This window comes from Vombatus ursinus, unplaced genomic scaffold, assembly GCF_900497805.2.
Source record: "Vombatus ursinus unplaced genomic scaffold, bare-nosed wombat genome assembly UNPS02014781.1, whole genome shotgun sequence".
Taxonomy (NCBI): domain Eukaryota; kingdom Metazoa; phylum Chordata; class Mammalia; order Diprotodontia; family Vombatidae; genus Vombatus; species Vombatus ursinus.
In genome coordinates, this window is record NW_020954559.1 from 24,971,061 (window position 1) to 24,994,916 (window position 23,856).

Genomic DNA, 23,856 nt, shown 5'->3' on the forward strand with positions numbered 1-23,856 from the left:
TATAGGTATTGATCATTTGACTGACATAAAACCTTAGTAACTTTTTCTATAGCAACAGAAAATTAAGAAAGTACTCTACTTGGAGAAGACTCAATAATTCAGAAAAATATGCAAAATGAATGAATGAAAACACATTTATTACACTCCTATAGTATGAAAAGCTCTTGTCATATATAAAGTGAAATATATACTTAGTTTTTGTTAGTCTCCTGAAGCATGCTGTACAGACTATTACATTTTTGAAATGGACTAAAGGATGGAGAGTGTCCATGCTAAGTAAGGGGGACTCTGCTAACTTCATGTCTTTCTGGACATTCAATAAATGTTTGTTGAATCAAATTGATTCTGTTCATAGTCATCTATGATGTCAGAGTATCATTCTTGGAACAGGTTTGATTTTTTGTTTTTGTTTTTTCTTTTTTTCCCCACTCCTCAGAAGGAAAATCAGATATTGCAGGTGGTATTCTTTGGCAGGTTATCTTGATACATAGGATTCAAAATGCTTTGAATAATAATGATTTAAAAAGTCACCAGAATGTTCATTCTTTCATTCAGATAAATACTGTAGCTTTCTAGCAATAATCAATTGCACATCTCTTCATACACAAACTGTCGGGTTCTCATCTCAGGGTGATAAAAAAATTCATAAAGTTATCCAGAAGGAAATCTAGTGCAATTGTTATGAGGTCCTCATGATGACCCTTAGAATATTTATTCTTGGTGGAAATTAAAATCAGCTGTTCTTGACAAATCTTTGTAACATCAAAACAGGACCACCAGTAAGTTATCACGGAATTCAATAGGCGGCTTCAATCAGAAACCTACACTTAACTTTTTTTTTTAAATTTTTAGGGAATTGGGGTTAAGTGACTTGCCCAGGGTCACACAGCTAGTAAGTGTCAAGTGTTTGGTCTGAGGCCAGATTTGAACTCAGGTCCTCCTGACTTCAGGGCTGGTGCTCTATCTACTGCACCATCTAGCTGCCCCTTACACTTACCTTTTTTTTCCCGGTCAAATGTTTTACCAAATCAAAGGCTTTAAAAGAAGTTACAAAACAAACATCTTCCATGGAAGTCTTCTGTTTCCATTGGAGTCTAGTCTTCTTGCTGAGAAAAGCCTCCATTCTGCATACAATTGGATGGCTCAGACTCTGTTATATTTTTGCTGTTTTCTGCAAATTCCGTCTTAGTTTTGCCAGACCATTTCTTGTAAAAGATGTAGACTAGAAAAAAAAAACACATATGCACACATTCAAGATTACTAACAGAAAGCTGCCATTGATAGTAGGCTGCAAATATTCCAGGAAATGATTGTGAACATGATTTTTCACTCATAAAATACTTTTGCATTTCTGAAAGGTCACTGAATATTCTAAAGTAAAGGGAACACTTAGAGAGAGTACTTTGAGAGTGTACTGAGACTGAAGCTCATGCATAGGTGTCCTGAACTCCTGTAGGACACAGTACAGAGCTACTGTGTGACATGTGAGAATGAATGCCTGCTTTAAGCACAGTTTTCATGTAAAGTCGTCAGCAAGAAAACCATTTTGTAAGACTTTGTTGATTATAAAGAATAATAATTCCTTTGATTTTTCTGCAGAAAAGGACAAAACCCCCAAATGCGAATACCTTGTGAGATGGTAATGATTCATCTTATTACGAGGAAGTGAGAAGGGGAAGAAAGCATTGTCATTTGACTTGCTCAGTGTTCCAGAGTAGTAGAGGAGCTGTTGGGACTATCTAGAAGGAGTACATTATAGACCACTAGACCTGGAAGGAACTTTAAAAGATCGAATTATCTAATCATCTAATCATCAGATAAAGAAACTGAGGTGAGGTATCCAAAAACTGACTAGAACTTAGCTCTTCAGATTTTCCAGTTGAGTGCTTTTTCTATTAGAGGGTGGCAGAGTAGACAAAATTTTAGACCTGGACTCAGGAAGATTCAGGTTCAAATTTTGTTTCTGGCACTTGCTAGTTTATGTGATCATGGAGAAATTTGACCTTTGAACTGAGTCTTAGTTTCCTTTTCTGCAAAAGAGGGTAAAAATATCTGTTTAAAAATTAGTAAATGGTTCTTCATTTTCTCCTTTTCTATATATTTTAAAGAATCCATGATTTCATCAATTTGGTACTAATTATACCAACACATATCTCAGTCTCTTCATGCTTTAGAAAATGGTTTCATGGAGTTTATTGTGGTCAAAAATATCTATCATCCAGTAGTCAACTTTTTAGAGATGATCCTTTCTGAAATTAGTTAAGTCTATTCCTCAAGCCTGTAGTAAATGCTTTGTAAACTTGGTAGGACTTGCCTGAGATTGAATTTTCCTGGTATGCCCTTCAAGAGAGTAGGGTGACTTCTAAGTCCCAATAATAGATGGAAAGATTAGATCAGTGATAGAGTATTTATTATATGCTTACTATGTGCCTGGCATATACTAAACTCTGGAGATAACTAATACAATAAAAAAGACAGTCCCTACTCTCAAGGAACATGCATTCTGATGGTTAATGCAACATATTAAAGTAGAGCTGGAAAGGATGGGAGGGGACTGTTGGTGAGGAGATAGAGAAGTTTGGAGAGTGAGGCATGGAACCCAGAGTGAAGTGAGCATGGCCTGGACATCTCATGAAATAATAGGAAGGGAAGGGAACAAACATTTATTATGCATCTACTGTGTACCAGGCACTGTGATAAGTGCTTTATGAACTTATTATTTTGAACCTCATGAAACCCCGAGACATAGGTGCTGTTATTATTCTCATTTTATTGTTGAAGAAAACCAAGGCAAACAGAGGTTAAATGATTTGCTCAGGATCACACATCTAGCATGGTGTCTGGGACTAGATTTGAGTTCAGGTCTTCCTGACTCCTGGAGAAGGAAATGGCAAACTACTCCAGTTTCTTTGCCAAGAAAACCCCAAAGACAGTATTGACATGTTATGGTTCACAGGGTCATGAAGAGTCAGATGTGACTGAACGGCTGACTTCCTGGAGTTCCTGACTCCAGCCTGTTTGCAGTGTTCACTGTATCACCTATCTGCCTTGACAGTGGCATCAGAATAGAACTATATAAACTTCTGGCTTTCAAATCCCAATACAACTTGATTAATGAGCTTCATTTTGGACATGTTGAGTTAGAGATGCCCACGGGGCATGCAGAAGGAAATATTGAGCAGGTTATTTACTGATAAGGACTGGAGCTCTGGTGAAAGATTGGGGCTGAGTATATATCTCCAAAGATTTGGAAGTCATCTACATAAATATGATAATTAAGTCCGTAGGGGTAATAAAATCACAAAAAGAGTAGGTATAGAGAGACGGGGGGAAAAAAGACTTATGGTCAGAAAAAAACTTCCCAACAATTAGAGTAACAAGTGATAATGTTTGCCATTGGAGGTCATCAAGTGAAGATGTGATGACCATTTTGGCCAATGATGTGTTAGAGGGTTGTTGAACAGGCACAGGATGGACTAGATGAACTCTGAAGTCTGTTCCCACATTTAAGTTTTAAGTTCTTTGGACCATACACGGAAATTCACAGATATGGGAAGACCATGTCGTCCCTCAGTCTTCACCATTTCCAGCATCCTCAGCTCCTTTAGCTGATCCTCACACTGCATATGCTATTTCACCCTTCCAGCTGCCCTCCTTGGGACCCGCTTGGGTCTGTTACTGTCTCTCCCAAAATGTGTTGCTCAGACATGAACACAATATCCTAGACCAGCAAAAGGTACTGGGGGACTGTTTTTTTTTTTTTAAACTGGGGGACTGTCAGGTCCCTTACTATAGACAGTGTGTCTCTCTTAACATAGCGTAAGGCAAGTTAGCTCTTTTGGTTTCCATAGTGGAGTGCTGACTCATTTTGGGCTTGTTGCCCACTAAAATCCTGTTTGCTGAGATTACCCAGTTAGTAAATAATAGAGCCAGAAATTGAACTTGGGTTTTCAGATTTCCTATCCACAGCTAGGTGGCACAGTGGATAGAGGGCTGGGTCTGGAGTCAGGAAGACCTGAACTTCAAATCCTGCCTTAGATACTAGCTATTTGACCCAGGGCAAATCGCTTAACCTCTGCCTCAGTTTTCTCAACTGTAAAATGGGCTTAATAATAGTACTTACCTTCAAAGGTTGTTGTGAGGATCAAATAATATTTATTAAGTGCAAGGTACCTGGTACATAATAAATGTGTAATAAATGTGTGTTTCCTTCCATCTTTCTTCCCATTACAGTAAATCTCTTCCTTCAATGAAAGCTACAGAGTAATAAATATGAAATTTGGAAAAATAGACCTATGTTCGAATGAGATTGTATGGTGAGAGAATTAGAGCCAAGAGGGCATATCATGATGTGATTAGAACCTACAGGCAAAGAAGATATACTGTATCCAAGGCTTCCTTTGTTTTTTGAAAGCAGTCATAGCTTGAGGCCTTAAAGAGCTTTTCATAGCCTAACATCTGCATTATTAGTATCTTTCACCTTTTCTGAATTCCCCATTAAAATGTTAAGAAGCTTTTTAAATTCCTTCTGTTTCTTCAATAGAAAAATGAAATTTTAAAAGATATGAAAATGAAGAAAAAAAATCAGTCTTTGGAAAATGAGGAGGAAAAAAACAAATTGTTTGGGGTGGAAATGAGAGAAGATAAAAATAACATACCTAACCTTTTTATCCACCTAAATATGCCAAGGGGTAAGGGAAAATCAGGGGAAGGTTCTGAATTTATTCAGGTAAAACACCCCCCATGGGCTGTATTGGTTCTGTATACCTGGATTTCAGGGGAATGTGGGACTTAGGGGTGCCCAATTATTTTGATCTTCTTCAATCTGTATTTGTAGGCACAGCCTCAGTTTCCTGGTAAATTATCCTTGACATACCTAGACAATTAATTATTTATTTGTCTGTTACACTCAGTCAAGTTCTCTTTACTTACATGACTGCTCATGCCACACTTAGGAACAGCACGACTTCCCTAAACACTTAGAACAGGATGTGCACAATTCTTACTGGAACCCATTGCTGAACTTGGAACCTTTCCATCTGCAATTGGGCAATGGTAATAATATTATGGGCTGCTCCCCCCACCTGCTGTGTTTATTTGCAAAACTAACTGCCAAAAACCAAGGAATAGATGAAGCTCATTTCAGCAATTCCAAGATTTTGGAAAGAAGAGTATCAGAATGTAGTATGATTGATATTGCTTACTTCCCACGAATATTCCTGCCATCCCAAGTTGGAAAATACTGTAGATGAGTGGAAAGGTAAACATCTGATTAAGCTCTTCTTGGGAGAAGGACAGTTGTACTATTGTTGAACACAGCTGAGTGTTCTGCATTCCTGTTTCCAAAGACACTGTACGACATCTAAGGGTAAATGAAAATAAATGTTCAGAAAATACTTTAGTTTTTCAAAATGCTATGAAATATGTATTATGCACACATACATAAATGTACATCCATCTATGAAAACACACAAATATCTATGTATTTATAAACTTATATTTACCAGACCTATGATTCCATTAGTGAAGGGAACTCTGAGTGAGGAATCCCGTTTTACCACTCTGCAACTTATAGTCTTAGAGAGTTGAATGGGGCACTGAGAGGATAAATTATTTGCTCACAACTAGTCTATGTCAGAGATAGAATTTGAACCCAGGTCTTTACGATTCCAACTAGTCTATGTCAGAGGTAGAATTTGAACCCAGGTCTTTACTATTCCAAGGCTAGTCCTTGCTCCATTATGCGACATTCTTTCTGGGAGGACTATACATATGGATGTTCATTTCTACGGGCATTTTCATGTGGCATAGACATCACTTTATCTTTCTCAATTACATCCTCAGTGTGGAGGGCACATAAGTGCTCAATACAGACATGTCAATTAACTGATGCTGTCATTCTTTGGACATTAAATTGAATTTGTCAATTGTGGGTATTGGACTGATGTGAAGACTGACAGGGCCTACCTTTTTGGTTCTTTGTTGTTTCTAAATCTTTATTCTGTTGCTAAAGAGTGGAGAAAGTCTATCTCAAGGTTTTCTACTCACTTCTCTGAGATGCAGTGGATAGAATGTTTCACCTAGAGTTAGGAAGATCTGAGTTCAAATTCTGATGCAGAGACTTGATAGCTATGTGACCCTGGGAGAGTCACTTTCTGCTTCAGCTTCCTCAACTGTAAAATGGGGTTAATAATAACACACCTACCTCCCAAGGTGGCTAATGAAATGAAGTATTTGTAAAGCATTTTGCAAGTCTTAAAGCACTATGAAAATGCTTTATTTGGTTATTATTATTTTATTATTAATCTGTTTCTACTTTGTCTTCCAACCTTGACTATCCACCAACTCTGACAGCTTCTTTCTCCTACTCCTAGTTTAGACAGAGGAGTACTAGAAGAAATACCTATTCCTCCCCGTGAGCAAACATTAGACTCAAAAATGTCACCCTGAGTTCTAATATTCAGGATCTTTTAATGATAATACTTCTATGAACTCCTGTTGGCTGGAAGAGCCTTTAGTTATTATAGTGTTCCATTAATCGGCTTTTTGTCAAGCCCTTAGCTGGAGAGTCAGGATGCATAGAAATGTAAGAGTGTGACTTTGCACAATGTGTTAAATGATTCAGAAGAAAAGGAGCCCAAACAGAATGAGTCAGTATTTCTTTTCTTTGTCATTTACATATTTAGGTATAATCAATGAATGCATATAATTTTTTTTCCCTTGGGGGTAGTGCGTTGGGAGGAGAAATCATTATATTCTGAACTATAGACTAATTTCGGGAGTTATCTCCAAGAAATATGTACCAAATTGAATGTACCTCTGCCAGGACTGACCAGCTGCCCTAGCCAGGATGAAGCCCAGTAGATAACCAAAGAAAGGAAACAAGGTTCCTATAATCCACAATTTAGGATGAATAATCCAGGCACCCTGGTACAATATGCCTCCAGTCACTGCTATGACCACTATGAGAATTGCACCTGTTATGGAACCAACCTGAAAAAAAAAGAGGTAGAATGCACTATATGAAAAGCATGTAATCAATCCAAATAACCAGATTCAAATAGGTAACTTGTCAAACTAAAAGTCATGGAGATAAATCCTTTGTAGTTTTTCCTAGAAGCAGAGTGGTGTTATAAAAAGTAGGAAAGATTCCTGGACTTAGAAACAGTGGTTCTGGCACTGAGTCTTAGCTCTTTTCTCTAACAGACAAGTCACTTTACCTCACTGAAACTCATTTTCCCTATCTGAAAATGGGGATGATAATAGTTGTGCAGCCTACCTTTAAATCTTGAAGTGTTTTAACAAATGTTGAAGAGACTCCAGGAGGATAAGAAAACCAAATACAGAACTTGTATGAATAAGTTCGCAAAGTTTCAAATTCAATGTCTTTGGGAAGAAGAAATGTTGCTGGCATGACAGCGAAAATTACACATGATCATGTAGTCAAAGTGCTTTGTAAGCTTCCAAGCAGTATTCCAATGTAAACTTCTGTTTCAGAGGGCAACAGAAATTAAGCTAAGATCTCAAGATTCTAGTCCTGAACAACTGCAATTTTTCCTCTATATTTAGAGGTGTTAAAAAAAAAGTCACTTTCTTGCATAGTGCCATTCAAGATTCTGAAGTCAGTTCCATGTTTTCATGAGAGAAATAGTGAGTGGATTGATATATTAAATAGGGGTTAGACTAGACCTTGAGACTTTGTGATCATAGATACAAACAGTTCATTTACAATCAGTCTGGAGATGATTACTCAGTTTGTGTATTGCAGCTTCTCTTTTTTTTACCCTTCATATCTGCCGTTCCACTATTTTGATGTCACACCATTCCATTCTTGTGTCACTTCTCTTTCACTTTTGCCAAAGAACTCTTCTAGGTCTTCTTTGTTTGCAGATGATAGCTATGCTATCCAAAGGATCATGGATTTGTAGGATTTAGATCTGAAGTGGACATTAAAAACCATCTAGTCCAACTCTTTTGTGGGGAAATGGAGGTCCAGAGAAGTTAAGTCTGATATCACACAGATAATAAGGAGGCAGAGTCAGGATTTGAATGCAACTCCTGTGACTCTAGGCCCAAAGCTCTGTCCCTTATCATACAACTTCTCTCTTTCATCTTGCTCCCCTGTATTATTCTTCAGCCAGACTGGAAAAACTGGAGAAACGCTAGTAGTATCCCAATGTAGCTGAGGGCAGGGAATAGCTCATATGATTGGGAATATTAATTAATGCTAACCTCAATATCATAAAAATACAGAGTTGGAAGGGATCTCAGAGACAATCTAACCTAACCATGGTTCAAAGGATAAATACTTTCTAACATCTGGATGAGTTTTCATCCAACTTTCGTTTGAAGATCTCTACCAACAGAAAGCTCATTAACTCCTGAAGAAACTCAACTGACTTTAGGACATTGTTAGGAACTCTTGCCATATATTGAGGATTTCCTTAAAAAAAAGGAAAGACTTGTTTAAGTTTTTCCTAAAGACTTCAAAAGATATCAAACATTGAAGGATTTGTGGAAATCATAGTGGATTAAATGTTAAGAAATATGGGTTCTAATCTTGATTCTACCACTCCCTAGCTATGTAACTTTTCCAAAGTTTTTAACCTCTGTGAAATTTAAATTTCTTCATCTGCAAAACAGGATTATAATCCTTGCATTCTGAGGGTAAAATAAAGTAATATATGAGAAAGTATTTTGAAAACTATAAAGGTCTGTAGGAGATTTTTATTGTTGCATTTTATTTTATCGTTATCTATGTTTTACAAGGATTTAATGGATATTAGGAAGTTGATTGGAGAATTTTCTGTAGCCCATTTTGTCAATCACTTCCTTTTCTAAGCCTACTTGTTGCTGTTATATAGTTCAGTGGCTGAGATTTTACTTCCAAATTCTCAGAGAGTGTAAAGCACAATAAAATATCAAACACTTTTCATGTTCATTCACATTCCATGTGAAATTCCTTTATTTTCATGAAGGATATTGGATTTGTAGTTTAAGGAGAATAAAATGCCAGGCACCATTTTGCACATTGGGGCACAGCTTCCTCATGTATAGTTATGGAAATATAGTTTGGTTGTGTTGATGGAAAAATAGTGTACATGGAAATGCAGCCTGGGAAGCTTCTAGACCCCTCCCATGAGAAAAACATATAACATGATAAAAGATATTTTAGTGGTACTAAAGAAAAAAAATAATTTCTCTCATGATGTCTGGTCATTTGTCTGTGTGGGGAATGCTACATAGGACTCTTACCTTAAGGATGATCTTGGCTTTCTCTGGCCATTTGTTTTTGACAACTATTCCCACAGAAACAGGAATGACGAGAGCAACTAAAGAAATACCTAGAAATAACCAAAAGGGAAACTTTGTTGAGAACAAAGATAGCAAAGAAAGAAAAAGATACAAGAGGAAGAACATCTTGAAAGGACTTAGGAGACTCTCTCTGGTCCCTCTCCTCTATAGCTAAGGTCCTCTCCAGTTATAAATCTATGATCCTTTGAATGATATCAGTGGTAATGTGGAGTAGTAGATAGAAAGCTTTATTCTGAATCAGGAAGAACCAAATCTTCCCTTGAGCACATACTAAATGTGTAAACTAGGTGGCACGATGGATAGAGAGCTGGGTCAAAAAGATCTGGGTTCAAATTTGATCTCACATACTTACTAGCAGCTTGGCCCCAGACAATTCATTTAATATCTATCTGCCTCAATTTCCTTATAAAATGGGGATAATAACAGTACCTATCTCCCAGAATTGTTGGAAGGATAAAATGAGATAATATTTTTGAAGGGCTTTGCATTTTATAAAGTCTTCTACTACTACTACAACTACTACTACTACTACTACTGCTACTGCTACTGCTACTGCTACTGCTACTGCTACTGTTGCTACTGCTACTGCTACTACTACTACCACTACTCCTCCTCCTCCTCCTCCTCCTCCTACTACTACTAGTGCCTTGGGGAAGTCACTAAACCACTTTATATCCCTGGCATTAAAAGAATTAAATAAGTAATGCTGGGGATATAAATATTCTCCCTATAGACATTTTTATACAATTACCAAATTTCTTTTCTATGTTTTAATATCACTGTTCCTTAGCACTGCCTTTGGTCTAAGTTCAGTTATACAAATGCTTTTTAGCTGGCCCTTAACATTTCTTAAAAAGAGAGAAGGGGGAGTTCCTTTTGATTCAGAACTTAGTTTCCTAGAATGAAAAATCATAGGTTCATTAATTTAAAGCTGGAAGGGATGTTGGAGGCCTTTCCATCCCCTTTTACAGATGAGGAATCTGAGACATGGAGAGGTTAAGGGACCTCCCCAGGGTCATACAAATAGTCTGAGGCAGAATTTAATTCTGGTTCTTTGTGACTCCAAGTCCAGGGTCCTCTTCTGTGGGCTGTGCTATTTTCTTTTTTTCTTTGTTTTTATGAGTTTGTGCTAACAGCTGATGTGGAATGAGGGCCCTGTTCCTGGAAGTGGGGAAATGAATGCATGCAAAATTAGCCAAAGTTTATAAGGTATTCTGAAGACCCTCACATGCTAATGACTTCCAGGGCATCACTGACTCAGCTACAATCAAATCCATGGCCTAGAGGTGATAGACTAGAAGGGAAAGCATATTTTAATTTTTTCTTGAGATAATCTATTTGGCAACCTCTCAAGTAATTACAGTTCTTTGCAGACACGTTCTCCCAGCCAGATAACAGAGGTATACTTCAATTTCACTGTGCTCAATTTACTGCTGTTCTTGTTTTGTTTCCACATATTATTCAATAGCCATTTCTCCAGTCCATGCTTCCATTCTAGCAGCCACAGCATCTTGGGTTCACAGTTTCCTTCCTTCTCCACCCCCCACTCTTCTCTTTTTTTCTCTATCCTTCCCTCACATGTTCTCTCTCCTCTCATTCTCTCTTTATTTTTCCTTCTTCTTTTTTTCTTATCTCTTTTTTCTCTATTCCTCTCTATCTCCTTCATTTTTTTTCTTTCCTTTCTCTTATTCTCTCCTTTGTCTTCTCTTTCTTTCCCTTTTTCTCTCCTTCCCTTCTCCCTGTGTCTCCCCTTTTTTTCTTCTGGTGTTCAATTTCCTTTAAACATTTTAGAGACTCAGATATAATAATGCAATAACACAGAATTCATGGCTGCTAGTGAAATAAATTGCACTCAGGCTTGGAAGCAGATTCTAAGCAGTCTAAGGCTGGGAACTTTAATTAAAATAAGCAGAGTTGTGATAGAAAAGATTTACTCTAGTACAAAAGAAAAAAAAATCACCTTCTTTATGGCTTTTATCTCTTCTGATTAAACAGGGGTCAGTCACTTGTTTAGCCCTGAGTTTCTCAAAGTAGAGTTAAATAGATATCAATGGCAGATTTAAGCCAGGTAATTAAGAAGGAAAAAAGGAATCTCAGGGGAGATAAGAGATGAAAAAGAAAGGGAATTGGGGAGAAGAAAGGGAGGAAGAAGAGAGAAAGAATGGAGAGGGGCAAAGTACAATTAATAGTTGTTTTCTGTGTATATTTAGTGATGACAGTTTTATAGTCTGTCTTCCCTTATATTCCAATTTTATCAGATATTGGGATATTTAATGTTTATTGGATTTTTACAATGTGCTGGGCACCATACAGAATACATATATGTTCCACACAGAGCCTTCCATTCAATAATTCTTTATTTACCAGGGGAAGACTACTGTCATATTAATTACTGACAAGGCTTGCCATTTAAATAATTTTGCTTGTAGTAGTGATTCTTTTACTAATTCATGCATGCCTTCTTACCTTCTCTCTCTTGTGAACACTTGAATGCATTTGCAAGTGGGTAGAACATCTACTATAACATATACCAAAACTAATTAGCTCACTGGAGAATTGAACCCAAAACATTTAGCTTATTAGTAGAGTTCTTTGACCAGTTGCAGCCAACTAGTGGCAGATTACATGAGTCATACATGCTATTTATACAGAGTGGAAAAATATCTCAGGAGCTTTTATTGGTGACTTTCTATAGTGTAGCTTTTCCCTTTGGATTTGGTTTTATTTTTGATGTTTTTATTTGCAATGTTTTCACCCTTTCCCTCACTACCTTCCCTGTACCCCCAACAAAGCATTATGAAAATTCCAGAGCAGTTTCTAGATTTAGATTGAGAGAATATCAGAGTCCTCATTCACTCCATTTGATGACTTGTGGAGGATTCTTACATGTTTGAGGAGGATCTTAAATGACAGAAGCCAGGAAATAATAATACTTTGTATAATTATAGGGCCTTAAACATTTTATAGGTACTTTCACATTATTAACTTTTTTATCCTCAGTTGTAAGGATTTCTATAGGTCATTTGGGGAGTCTATTATTCCTATTTAATGGTTGATAGAACAAAATTTGGAACATTCAATTTAGGGTTGGAACTAGACTAAGTTTTAAAGAAGGAAATACTTGTCTTTAGCAGCCACAGATTCCATTCCCCCCCACAATGTTTCCCTTCCTTTCATATGTCTGCAATCCTCATGATCTCTCCTCTATCAAAACTTACTCTTAGAAAAGGATTGGATTTTACTTATACCTTAGTGTGGGTTTAAGCCTAGTGTTACTTCTGTCAGACATTCATATCTTAAGCTTTGTTGCCAATTATCACTAATTTTGGAATGAAAGACCTTTTCCCTATTAAAGAAAATCCAGGCATTCTAAATTTTGTGTAGCAGACCAGAGAAGACTATGGCACTGATTGGGCTTATCTTTGTCTGGAGTGAATCTACCAGGCTGAGGATTGAAGGGATGTATGCATAGATATTTTTAATTTAATCTGAATTAGTAACACTTTCTTAAGACTATACAATCAACAAGACAATGAACTGAGCCCTGATTTGTAGCAATTGCTGATTTCTGAGGTGTAAATGCTCACATTGAATATTTCACAATCAGCTCTTACTCATCTCCACATAAAGCCTGGTCTGGTTAACTGATATATTTTAGATCACATACATAGTTAATGATTCTAGCAAGACTAGAATCCAGTTTCTATTCTCTCTGTTCTTTCTGCTATCCCAGACGTATAGATGTATGTATTCATATATGTGTATCAGGAGTATATATTCCTATCTCTATATTAGAAATACTTTAAAAGTCAGGAAGGGCCTGTAATTAGTAGAAATGAACAGTAAAACACAACCTGGAAAATTAGAGAAAGGAAAAACAGTTTAGAAAAACATTAAAGTATCACATGGAGAAAAAAAAAACTCACCTAAACTATCATAGGGAATTTTAATCAACCCAGTATCAGTCCACATTTTGGTATAAATAAAGAGACAAAGAGGCATCATTCCCAAGGCGAGCAGGGTGGAACATGTTGTCATGCTGATACTGTGAAGAAATGAACACATTAATTTGAATCTTTTTCGCCCTTTTTCCAATTGAAAGTGTCCCCACCTCCCCACCCCCAGACCTTGCAATTCATATTACAAAATCAGTAGCAGTAGCATCCTTTAGTGTGCAGAGATATTTACATGGCATGCAGTTCTTTGGTGTTCTCCTGCCTCTCCGTTATACTCCCTCTTCTCTTTACTCTATCACTCCTTCACCAGGAACATGTTTTACTCTCACGTGTCACTAAGAAATCAGCTAATATCAGCTTAACCCTGGTGAGATCAAAGATCAATGCGCACAAACAAGTGTCTCTTGGCCCCTTCTCCCTGGGATCTTTTTCAGAGCAGTAAAATGATTGTAGTTCATATCAATCAAGATTCTTGTGGTGGTTCAGTATTAGATCATTCCACATCGGTATCAAAGGAGTTTTCTGGATGCCTCCCCACCTTCCCACCCAGGAGGAGAATGACCTTCCAAGAAAGCATTTTCTGGGGGCATTATATAATTTTAAAAATTTGCATTAAACAAGAGTAGAGAGAAATAATAGTTAATGATAGTCTAAGCTGGAAAGGAATTTAGAAATAATCAAATCCAATCTCTTAATATTATAGATGAGGAAACTGAGGCCCAAAGATTAAGTAACCTGCTCAAAGTTACACAAGGTCTACACTGATAGATCCAGGATTTAGACTTTGGTGTTCTGATGCCAAATAGGGCTCTTTCACATCCATATAGGACTTCTATTGTATTATCTCATATTCCTTGGCCTTATTTCCTTTTCTATGAATTGAGGGAGTCAGCTGAACTGATCATTAATATCTTTTTTTTTTTTTTTGGAGGCAATTGGAGTTAAGCAACTTCCCTAAGGTCACCCAGCTACTAAGTATCTGAGGCTGGATTCAAACTCAGGACCTCTTGACTCTGGGGTTGGAGCTCTGTCTGCTACACCACCTTGTTTTGCTGCTTGCTATTTGTTCCTCATTTTTGAAGAGGACCTAGCTGCCCCACTAATGTCCTTTCAAGTTCTAGGTTCTGTTATGCTATGATCATAAAAGATAAAATTTAAAAGAATTAGATTATAGTTATAAGAAATATCGTGTAAGATGAAGTTTCAGACCATTGACATCTGACATTGAATAAAGCATGGCTTCTTTGAGCCATGGTGGATACTGTACTGTTTCCCAGATTCATTCCAGGGGCAAGGCCAGTGGCAGACTTGGTCAGGGACTATAGCTAATTATAATGTTATTTGTGGTGTGATACTAGCTGGTTGACTTTGTCTGGGCAAGCTTAGTCTGCATTGGTGATATCTCATTGAGGGACATCAGAAGCAAGAGGAGGGCCATTACAGACACAATATTCAGTTATCCAAACCACAAGATAAGAAGCTGGCAAGGGCTTGAGGCATTTGGTGTTTCTAAGATCTCAAAGTGAAGGTTAACAGAATGGTAATATCGGAATCCAAGGGCCAAAACAGGAAAATATGGTCTACAGTCAAGCAGAAATTTAAGAAAAGTGGTGTGCCAACAGATTTGAGCTCATTCAAAGAAGTATGAGTTCAATTTGCCTCATTCAATATGATGACCTCTGCTGGCGTACTTCTGAGCTAATTGGCTAATTCTCTTGATTTTCTGAATAAGCTTCAGTTGTGGACAGCTCTCCTCCACTGCCAGAACTCAGTATCTTGAAAACAGCTGTGTTTTGGTGGTGGCATATGGTTCCATAGAAACTTAAAGCATGCATTTCCAGGAGAGTAAGGGTGTAGTATTACTTTTGCCAGGGGCATTTGTATTTTAAAAAGGGGACATTGGATAACATTCAGTGATTCCAAGAAGAACTAAAACCCTTCAAAGACCAAGTAAATAAATCTTTAATGATAGAATTCCAGGTACGTGTTGGATAGTAAGGGAAATAATTTTGAACTGAGGAGTTTTTCCTGGAACTCCTGAGATCTTAGCACCCCTTTTTAAGGTCAGCCACAGGAGAATGTATGTTTTTGTGAGAAAATGTGCCTGAGAAAATGTGTGACTGAGCCATGAAAATTTGCTATGAGATCTGTGTTGCTGTATCATTGCCATGCAGCCTCTGGTATACCATAATAATTATTTCTAAAGGTTAAACTTTCACAACTGTTATTACAGATATGCAGATTCAACCATTTCATTACAGTAGTGTTGTGTACTACTAATAATTCATATTCATATGGAAATTACTAAATACTTTCCTTACAACGGCCTCATGAAATTAGGGATTGCAAGCACTATCATAATCACTTCACAGGTGAGGAAAATGAGGCTCAGAATGGTTATACAACATGCCCAGAGTCATACAACTGGTAAGGATTGGAGCTGAAATCTATATTTCTTCTGGCTCCAACTCCAGGGCTCATTCCACTTTACTTGGAACAGAGCCTCTGATAGTAGCAGGTGTTCTAAGAATATTAGGAATGATAACAGGTTCCATTCCTCTATTGTTGTGGGACACAAGAAAATAACAAAACATGGTGGCTATAGAATAATGCTACGTGTGTGTGTGTGTGTGTGTGTGTATTCATATGTCAAAGGAAAAAGGCTAAATGTTTTGCATTAAGGTAAGCAAAATGAGGCTTCTTTTAAGTAAAGATGAGCATTTTTGTTTTAATTCACTTATTCATACATAGGTAGGTAGCTCAAATTTTCTAAAAAAAAAAGAGAGAGAGAGCTTGGAATAGTGAATAGGAAGCTCTTCATAAAAAACACTTGAATTCAAGTCCCACTTCTGATATATCCTGGTGAAGTGGTCCTAGACAAGTGACTTAGTCTTGCAACTCTATAGGCTATATTCTAAGAACGTAAGTTTCAGAGAAGGTGCAGATTGGATTGGTGGAGGGAGTTTCTTCATCTGGGAGTTCCTTATGCATATGATATCACAGTTCTAGACCTTCTAACCTAAGGGAATGGGGGAGGATAAAGGTAAAGGACTGTTCAGGAGAATGGTCCTCCTTGCTCGTTCATTTTTAGGAATAACTTTCTTTCTTTTATTGGTTTCAGTTAAGAATAATTTGACAAAACAACATTCATTGGTAGTAAGAATAATATTAGTAATACTATAAAAAAAGAAACCCATCATCAATCCTGTTGTTTCCCTGAGTGATGTAATCTGTTGGGGTGGTAGGACCATTCCATTTAGATATGAAATATGAAAAAAAAGAAATAAGGAAATTTTAGACTTTTTTTCTATTTCTCTGCTTAGTTTTTTTTAATTTTCTCTTCAGGTGTCTTCAATTCTGAGTTGTTATTAAGAGGCTTTGTAGCAAAAGTGTGGAGGGACTTGAACAGGATAGAGCAATACCTTGCAGACCTGTGGGAAGGAAGAAATGGGAGTGGGAGAAGTCATCAAATATGTTATAATTTTCAAGATAGAGAAGAGGGTAGGATGAGATGGGTCATGGGGGAAAAGAAAATGACAGGAAGTTGGGGAGAGAGTATATTGAATAGAATTGTTGCAAAAATCTACAAGGCACAAATGAGGAACTTTAAGGAGGAGAGGGCTTGCCTGAATGACAGGAGAAGAATTCTTTTTTTTTTAAAGCAGTAATTTGAAAAGCTGTAAGGGTGGTGTTGGTGGTGACAGGCCGGGGGGTGGGGGGTGGGTTGACAGTTCAAAACTACCTGTGAAAGTAAGAGATAAAAGAAAAAAGAAAAACAAAAGAAGTCCAGTACCATAGCTCTATTAACTGTTAGCTAGCAAGTCTGTGAAAAGAAATAAATGGAGGGAGAAATAAGGATCTGTTAGTATTGAAGGAGGAGGTAGACAGAAGATGAACGTGGTGGTCATTGTGTTTGAAGTAGAAAAGCAGCAGCTGAGTGAGGATCTTAGCATGTGTAGACCAGAGAGACATGAGGAAAAAAACAGAACAATGAAAACAAAAAGGGAAATAAAACAATATAAAATGAAAAATTAAAGATGGAGAATGAGGAAAGGAGCCACCTTCAAGAGTTAGAGTAGCTAATTTCTTTCTCTAAAACTACCATCTATCTATTCTACATTTATCTTGTGCGCACTGATTTATATATGTCATCTCCCCCATCAGAGAAGGGACTGGTTTTGCTTTTTCTTTATATCTCTAGGGCATAGTATGGTGCTTGGTACAACAGAAGTCCTTGATAAATGCTTGTTTATTGGTCAATTGATGGACATTTATATGAATAATGTTGGCAAAAGTTGATTTAGCATTGAAACTGGAGAGAAGGTCCTAAAGGATAAAAACAGAAGTAAGGTAGATGAGAGACAGATTGTCTCGGAAGAGAAAATGAAACAGAATGCAAAATTCCACAAAGAAGGGGAGAGAGTGATAAGGAACAATAGAAATTAATGGATTGGTCAATGGAAGGAAGGGGAAGAATAAATCAAAGGTAGGGGTCAAAGGAAAGGCTACAAAAACATAGGTTATCCAAAAGGGAATGAAGATGAAGGAAAAAAAGAGAATAGTATTCATCAAATGTAGAAAGTGTCACTTGGTATTTAAGCCTTTCTTGATTCTTCCAACTAAAGGAAGCTACCCTTCTGTCCTCTTTTACACCCTTTCCCTCACTACTTCAATACCTAGAAAGGCAGGGAAGACATATGACTGGTCCCAGGTGTGAATGCCAGGGAAGGAACAAGGCTGGAGTGGTTTCTTCTGAAAACTACAGAAGAAAGAAATTTCCCTGCCATCCCAAGCTGGTTGCAGACTTGCTTTTGCTACCAAACTTAGGAATTTACCTGATAACAGAGTGGATCCTCTCGGACAGTGAGTTAGAAGAAGAAATATTAGTGAATCGTCATTTAGGGGTTAAGTCCTAAGATACTCAGATGTCATAAGTCTATGATGTTGAGGAGTCTTTGGGGTTTTCAGTGACATATATTGCGCCAATATTCTGACTTGCATTTCCCCTAAATGATACCATCACACAATGCTAATCAACTATCTGCAGCTAACTTTAGATCTCCTTGAAATAATTTCCATTTGGATTAAATCTCTAATAGTTTGCCATTTCCTGAAGTCAACTCCAAGTCATCCAAACCACTCTATTCTATCATAAGCAGGTATATTTTTCAAATAGGACTTTTACATTTTTCACAGGTGCTAGTCTAAAGCTTAGGCTTTAGAAAAGGCATTTGACTCAAAAGTAGAGATGAAGGTTTCAAATGATTCTACCATGAAGCCATGGTCTAGGGAGCAGCAACCTTTTGACTTGATCTTTGCATTTCCTGTTACAAACTGCAGGTCAGAGGAGGAATGGGAGTAGCTGGAAGCACAGGTCGTCACAGGAGAGATGGCTTGAATACAGAAATATAAAATTCTAAGATGAATTTTATTTCTGAATATGTGACTGTAAAAACTCAATTTTCCATTTCCCTCAGAGAATGAATTTTCTGGATAGCTTAAGGTTATTCCTACATAGTGCCCCATAGGGGAAAGAATGCTGGGGACCTGGATTTTAACCATAGCCCAAACAGTCATTAGCTATATGTCCAAGAGCAAATCACATTACTTCTCTTAGGCTCAGTTGCCCTGAATGTAAAAGAGAGTTAATAACACATGTATTAAATATAATAATACTTTGCATTGCTTATCTGATTCAGTTGTTGAGAGGAAGGAAAGTTTCATAAAACTGAAAGGCCCATATAGAAGTAAATAATTACTGACTTGTCAGTTTTTTCATTTACTTTTTATGGTTTTCTGGCTAGCTCCCTTAATTTTCAGTTTTTCCTTTTTGTTATTAGCAAGGTGCCTATGAGTTGCTGGTCCTTTTTCACCCTTCTAATGGATTTTAACTTTTTAGGAAACCAGCTAACCATGTTTTAGTATTATATATTTAGCATTACATATAAATATTTAGTATTGTATTATATATAAAATAAGAGAAATTAGTGAAATTGTAAGGGGCTTTACTGTGAGTCAAGTGGATAAGCTAAACTGTGTGGACTTTATAACACTCATTTTGGTTGCTTAGAGACCTTTAAAGTCTACTTCCTGGTTCTTAGTTGTATTAGGATCATAGGGAGATAGGCTTTGGATCTGGAAGTGATCTTAGAGATTATTTAGTCCAACCCCTTCATTTTATAGATGAGAAATTCAATTTTGTGTAGGCTAAGTTGCCTATTGGCTGAATTCCAGATAGGTGACCTGTTCTGATACAATATTACCCATGGCATTGTATTGTAGAAAAAGTATTTGATTTGGAGCCGGGGAACTTAAGTTCAAACTAACCCAGTTGCTTACTGGTGGTTGGACCTTTGCAGAATCCCTTCCGCTAGCTAGGCCTCAGTTTCCTCATGTGTAAAATGAGGCTGTTGGATCAAATGATCTCTAATGTCTCTTCAGGCTTGAAATGCTATTAACCTCTTTGGGAAACTAGGGCATTTTTCTAGGATTGTGTCTATAATTCAAACTAAATTGTCTAGCACCTCATTTCTCATTATCATTCCAATGCACATTCTGATTACTTGAGAGGCTTACACAAATAGAGAAATGGTTTAAGCTGTGTTTTTCCCTACAGTTTCACAGATTTATTTTGTTTCCCATTTTGAAGTCTTTTACTAGATGTAGAAAGTATGTACTTGCTAGAAAACGTTATAGAACTTTTGTTTAAAATATTGATATTTTTTTGTTTTCTTGTCATCCTCATTACTGAATATATCACTCGCCCATCGTCTCCCCAGCAAGTCATTCCTTGTAACAGAATAAAAAAGAAAAAAAGGGGAGGAAAAAAACAGTCCAGCAAAAGGAGCATATTAACTGAGTATGGCAGAATATATAGTGTTTGATACTAATAGGTCCCCTCCTTCCCCCATGCCTCCAAAGAAGAAAGGTGAGATGCCTTCACATATTTCTTCTTTGGTGTCAAGCATGCTGATTTGAACTACCCTATGTCCAGTTTCCTTTGTTGTTGTTCTTAACTCTTTCCATTTATATTGCTGCATTCATCATCTATATCATTTCCCTAATTCTGCTCATTTGTTTCTCCATCACTTCACACGTCTTTCCATACATCTCTGCATTCTTTATATTCATCCTTCCTTATGGCACAGTACTATTCCATTACATTCATATGGAATGCCTTGTTTACCTGTTCCTCAATTAATAGACATCTTCATGTCCAATTCTTTGCTACCATCAAAAGTGCTGCTATGAAGATTTTGGTATATATGGAAATTTCCTTTCAGTCCTTCACCTCATTGAATTTTATACCTAATAAAGGGATTATAGTCATTTCAGCCATTTTGTAGGATAATTTAAGATGATTTTCATAATGCCCAGACTTTCCAATGCTAGTTCAGACTGGAATATGATGAATTGAACAAATAGTGCAATTTATGTAACTCTGTGGGAAGCAGAGAAACCATTTTCTGTTTATTTTAGAATAAGGTAATCACAATTAAAATAGAAAGAAGCATGTTTTATATTAGTGTACCTCTTTTCACAGTTCCTCCAAAAGTGATTATTCCAGGGGCAGTTAGGTGGTGAAGTGGATAGAGCTCCAGCCTTGCAGTCAGGAGAGCTTGAGTTCAAGTCTGGCCTCAGACACATAACACTCACTAGCTATGTGACCCTGGGCAGGTCACTTAACCCCAATTGCCTCACCAAAAAAACAAAACAAAACAAAAAAAACTTCCGAAAGTGATTATTCCCATATTTTGTCATCTTTGCAAATTTGTGTATGAAGTGAAATCTTAGTGTTATTTTAATTTGCATTTCCCTTATCATTATTAGTGATTTGGAAGAATCTTTCAAATGCTTGCTAATGGTTTATAATACTTTTGAGAATTTTTTTTCATCTTCCTACCACTCATCATACCCATAACTTTCTGAAACAAAGTTCCCCTGCCTGGCTACCACTCTACTCTGTGCATTGTCTCCTCTATAAAATGTAGGCACCTAAGGAATAGAGCTGTTTCTGCATTTGTATTTGTGTCTCCAGGGCTTAACATGGTCCTCTGTACTTAATACATGCCTTTTTATCCTTTCATTGGGGAATAACTTTTGGTATTACATATTTGTGTTAGTTAGCTGGCATATCTTAGATATCATGCTTATCAGATATATCTGAATTGTTACAGATTTCTTTTTAATTTCCCATTTTAAAATCTTTTACTAAAATTATGGTTAGAACATGTTACATAAGCATCCTATAATTTCTTTTAAAATATTGATATTTAAAATTTTCACATTAATATCATCCCTTCTAGGAAACTAAATTATTTTCTTAAAAATATACAGCTATCTCAGAAACATTTGGTTAGGTTGCACAAAACAGTTGCTGGAAAGGAATGGCCATCTCAATAGTTATACAAATAAAGTATCCTAAAAATTCGTATATAAGAGGTGTCTAAAAAAGATGAGATATTTTTTCCCTTCTAACACGGTTAATGCTTGTGTTGGAAAACTATGCTACTTCAGGAAAATATTACAATTTTCTGGGAGAGCAGTTGTATTTGTGCTAAATCTTCATTCTCATGCAAATATACTCCAGTCAGGCTAGATGGGTTAAGATAACTGAATGGTTTCCAGGCCAAATTGGCATAGAGACTTCTTGGTATAGCAGCTTCACATGCAAACTAGACATGCATATAAACTAAACATACTAAGAAATTCTGTAGCGAGATAGGCCTTGTATTTCCTTATTAGAGAAAAGAGGTGACCTGGAGAAATAGATTTAGTTCTCACCCAAGGTTCAGGAGGGAGTGATGACAGAACTGAAAGGAAGGAAGACAAAGCTTGTGGAATTAGCTCCCAGTTTCTTCCTCACTTGGCATTTTGTCCTTGGCATATACAATTATATACGCTGCAGTTTCTGCTTTTTGAGATCTAATTCATACATTTCTCAATCCTCTCTCCCAAGTACAGTAGCTGGTGATTAACAGGCCTGATTGCCTACTATATGGTATTGATAAGCTCACATTACTTTAACACCTGGATGTTATGTATAAATGCATATTTTTCAAAGGGAATGGTGTGTTGTGAGATACAGAAAAATAAATTTTTGCCTATTCAGGCTTCTGATGTTAAAATTCCTGATCTATTCACTCTACTGCCACATCTTATTTCTATTAGTTTTTTTTTTTCCCAGTGCTAGTTCAGACTGGAATATGATGAATTGAACAAATATTGCAATTTATGTAACTCTATGGGAAGCAGAGAAACCATTTTCTGTTTATTTTAGAATAAAGTAATCACAATTAAAATAGAAAGAAGCATATTGTAGCTTCCCTTCCTCCCTTCAAAGAGTAGAAGGTACATTTTTGCCTAGGATTTTACCTCCAAAGACAAGACTAGTTAACCCAGAGGACTGGATCTATTCACTATCGTATCACAATTTGTTTCTTAACAACTATTTTAACTTAGTGTGAACACACTTTTTGTTCCCTATTACTACTACCATCATTTCCCACCATTTTTGATGTTGAAATCTTTCACTGACTGAATCCTGTGGTTTGGAAAAGGTCTTTTACTTCAGAAACTATGATTTCCCTTTCAGTGATAAATAATAATTGACTGGCTTTCCACCAGTGAAAACAGGTTTAATACGATGACAACAAAAGAACAGCTTCTGAAGCCAAGGAGCCTGTCAGCAGCACAAAGGAAATGCATGTGTCTTACCTTATTTAATTTCTTAATCATGAGTTAGATCAATGGTAGATTCATTCAGAGTTCAGCATGTTACGTATAGACTTCTAAAATGATAAATTCAATGTGATTTCAACAAACTAATACTTGGTTTCTCTTACCTCAGGTCCATGTCACCATCAGTCCAGTAAGCCAAAATATTGGAAGCTGTTCCTCCTGGACAACAGCCCATGATGAGTACTACAACAGCCTGGATAGGGAGGATGTCAAAGGCCACCGAGAGGATAAAGCCTGTGAGGGGCATAATTCCAAACTGGCAAAGGAAGCCCACAAATATGCCCCATGGTCTCTTTATATGACCCCAGAATTTCATGATTTCCACATTGCAACCCATGGAAAACATCACTAAAGCCAACATGGTGGTAATAACAATACTTAGGACAGTACTTAGAATTCTGTTGTAATCATCCTCAGGCAACACACAGGAGTTTTCATCACAAATAGTAGCATTAGAAGAGCAAGTAGAACCATTCATTGCTGTTATGGTGGTTGGCCAAGCAGAAGCATCCATTGCTGTTCTGGTGGTTGGTGATTAGATCTACAGAAGCTGTTTCATGAATGCTATCTGTGCTGTATGCTGAGGCAAAAGGAGTGCCTCCTACAACTACTTCAAACTTTTAAACCTTTGTTAACACGTGTCAGTTGGCATCCTATTAAAAAAAAACAAACCTTCCTAACAAGCAATAAAAGACACAATAAATACCTGAACTTCACGAATACTAGTTTCAAAACTTAGCTTATTATGACACAGCACAAATTATGAATCATAAAATTCCAGAAAAAAATATTGGTTATGGACAGAGAATTTCAATTAATCATTTATTGGTATGAGATTGAACTA

At 36.9% G+C, this 23,856-nt stretch overlaps 1 protein-coding gene across 1 annotated transcript; it reads right to left on the reverse strand.

Annotated features, from left to right (window-relative positions):
* Positions 1-1,094: 1,094 nt before the first annotated feature.
* On the reverse strand, positions 1,095-23,526 carry LOC114046355 (ileal sodium/bile acid cotransporter-like). The gene is made up of 6 exons (XM_027866669.1): positions 23,117-23,526; positions 13,242-13,360; positions 9,256-9,344; positions 6,818-6,993; positions 5,205-5,362; positions 1,095-1,222 (listed from the first exon to the last, which is right to left on the reverse strand). Exons 1-6 carry the CDS (start codon positions 23,524-23,526, stop codon positions 1,095-1,097), a joined length of 1,080 nt encoding a protein of 359 aa, XP_027722470.1.
* Positions 23,527-23,856: the final 330 nt, after the last annotated feature.

Coding starts and splice junctions, on each gene's coding strand:
- LOC114046355 (XM_027866669.1), bottom strand. CDS start 23,526: ATGGATGCTTCTGCTTGGCCAACCACCATAACAGCAATGAATGGTTCT. Junction 6,994..9,255: donor AAGCCAAGATCATCCTTAAG/GTAAGAGTCCTA, acceptor TTTTTTTTTCAG/GTTGGTTCCATAACAGGTGC. Junction 1,223..5,204: donor GGCAGGAATATTCGTGGGAA/GTAAGCAATATC, acceptor TTTTTTTTCTAG/TCTACATCTTTTACAAGAAA.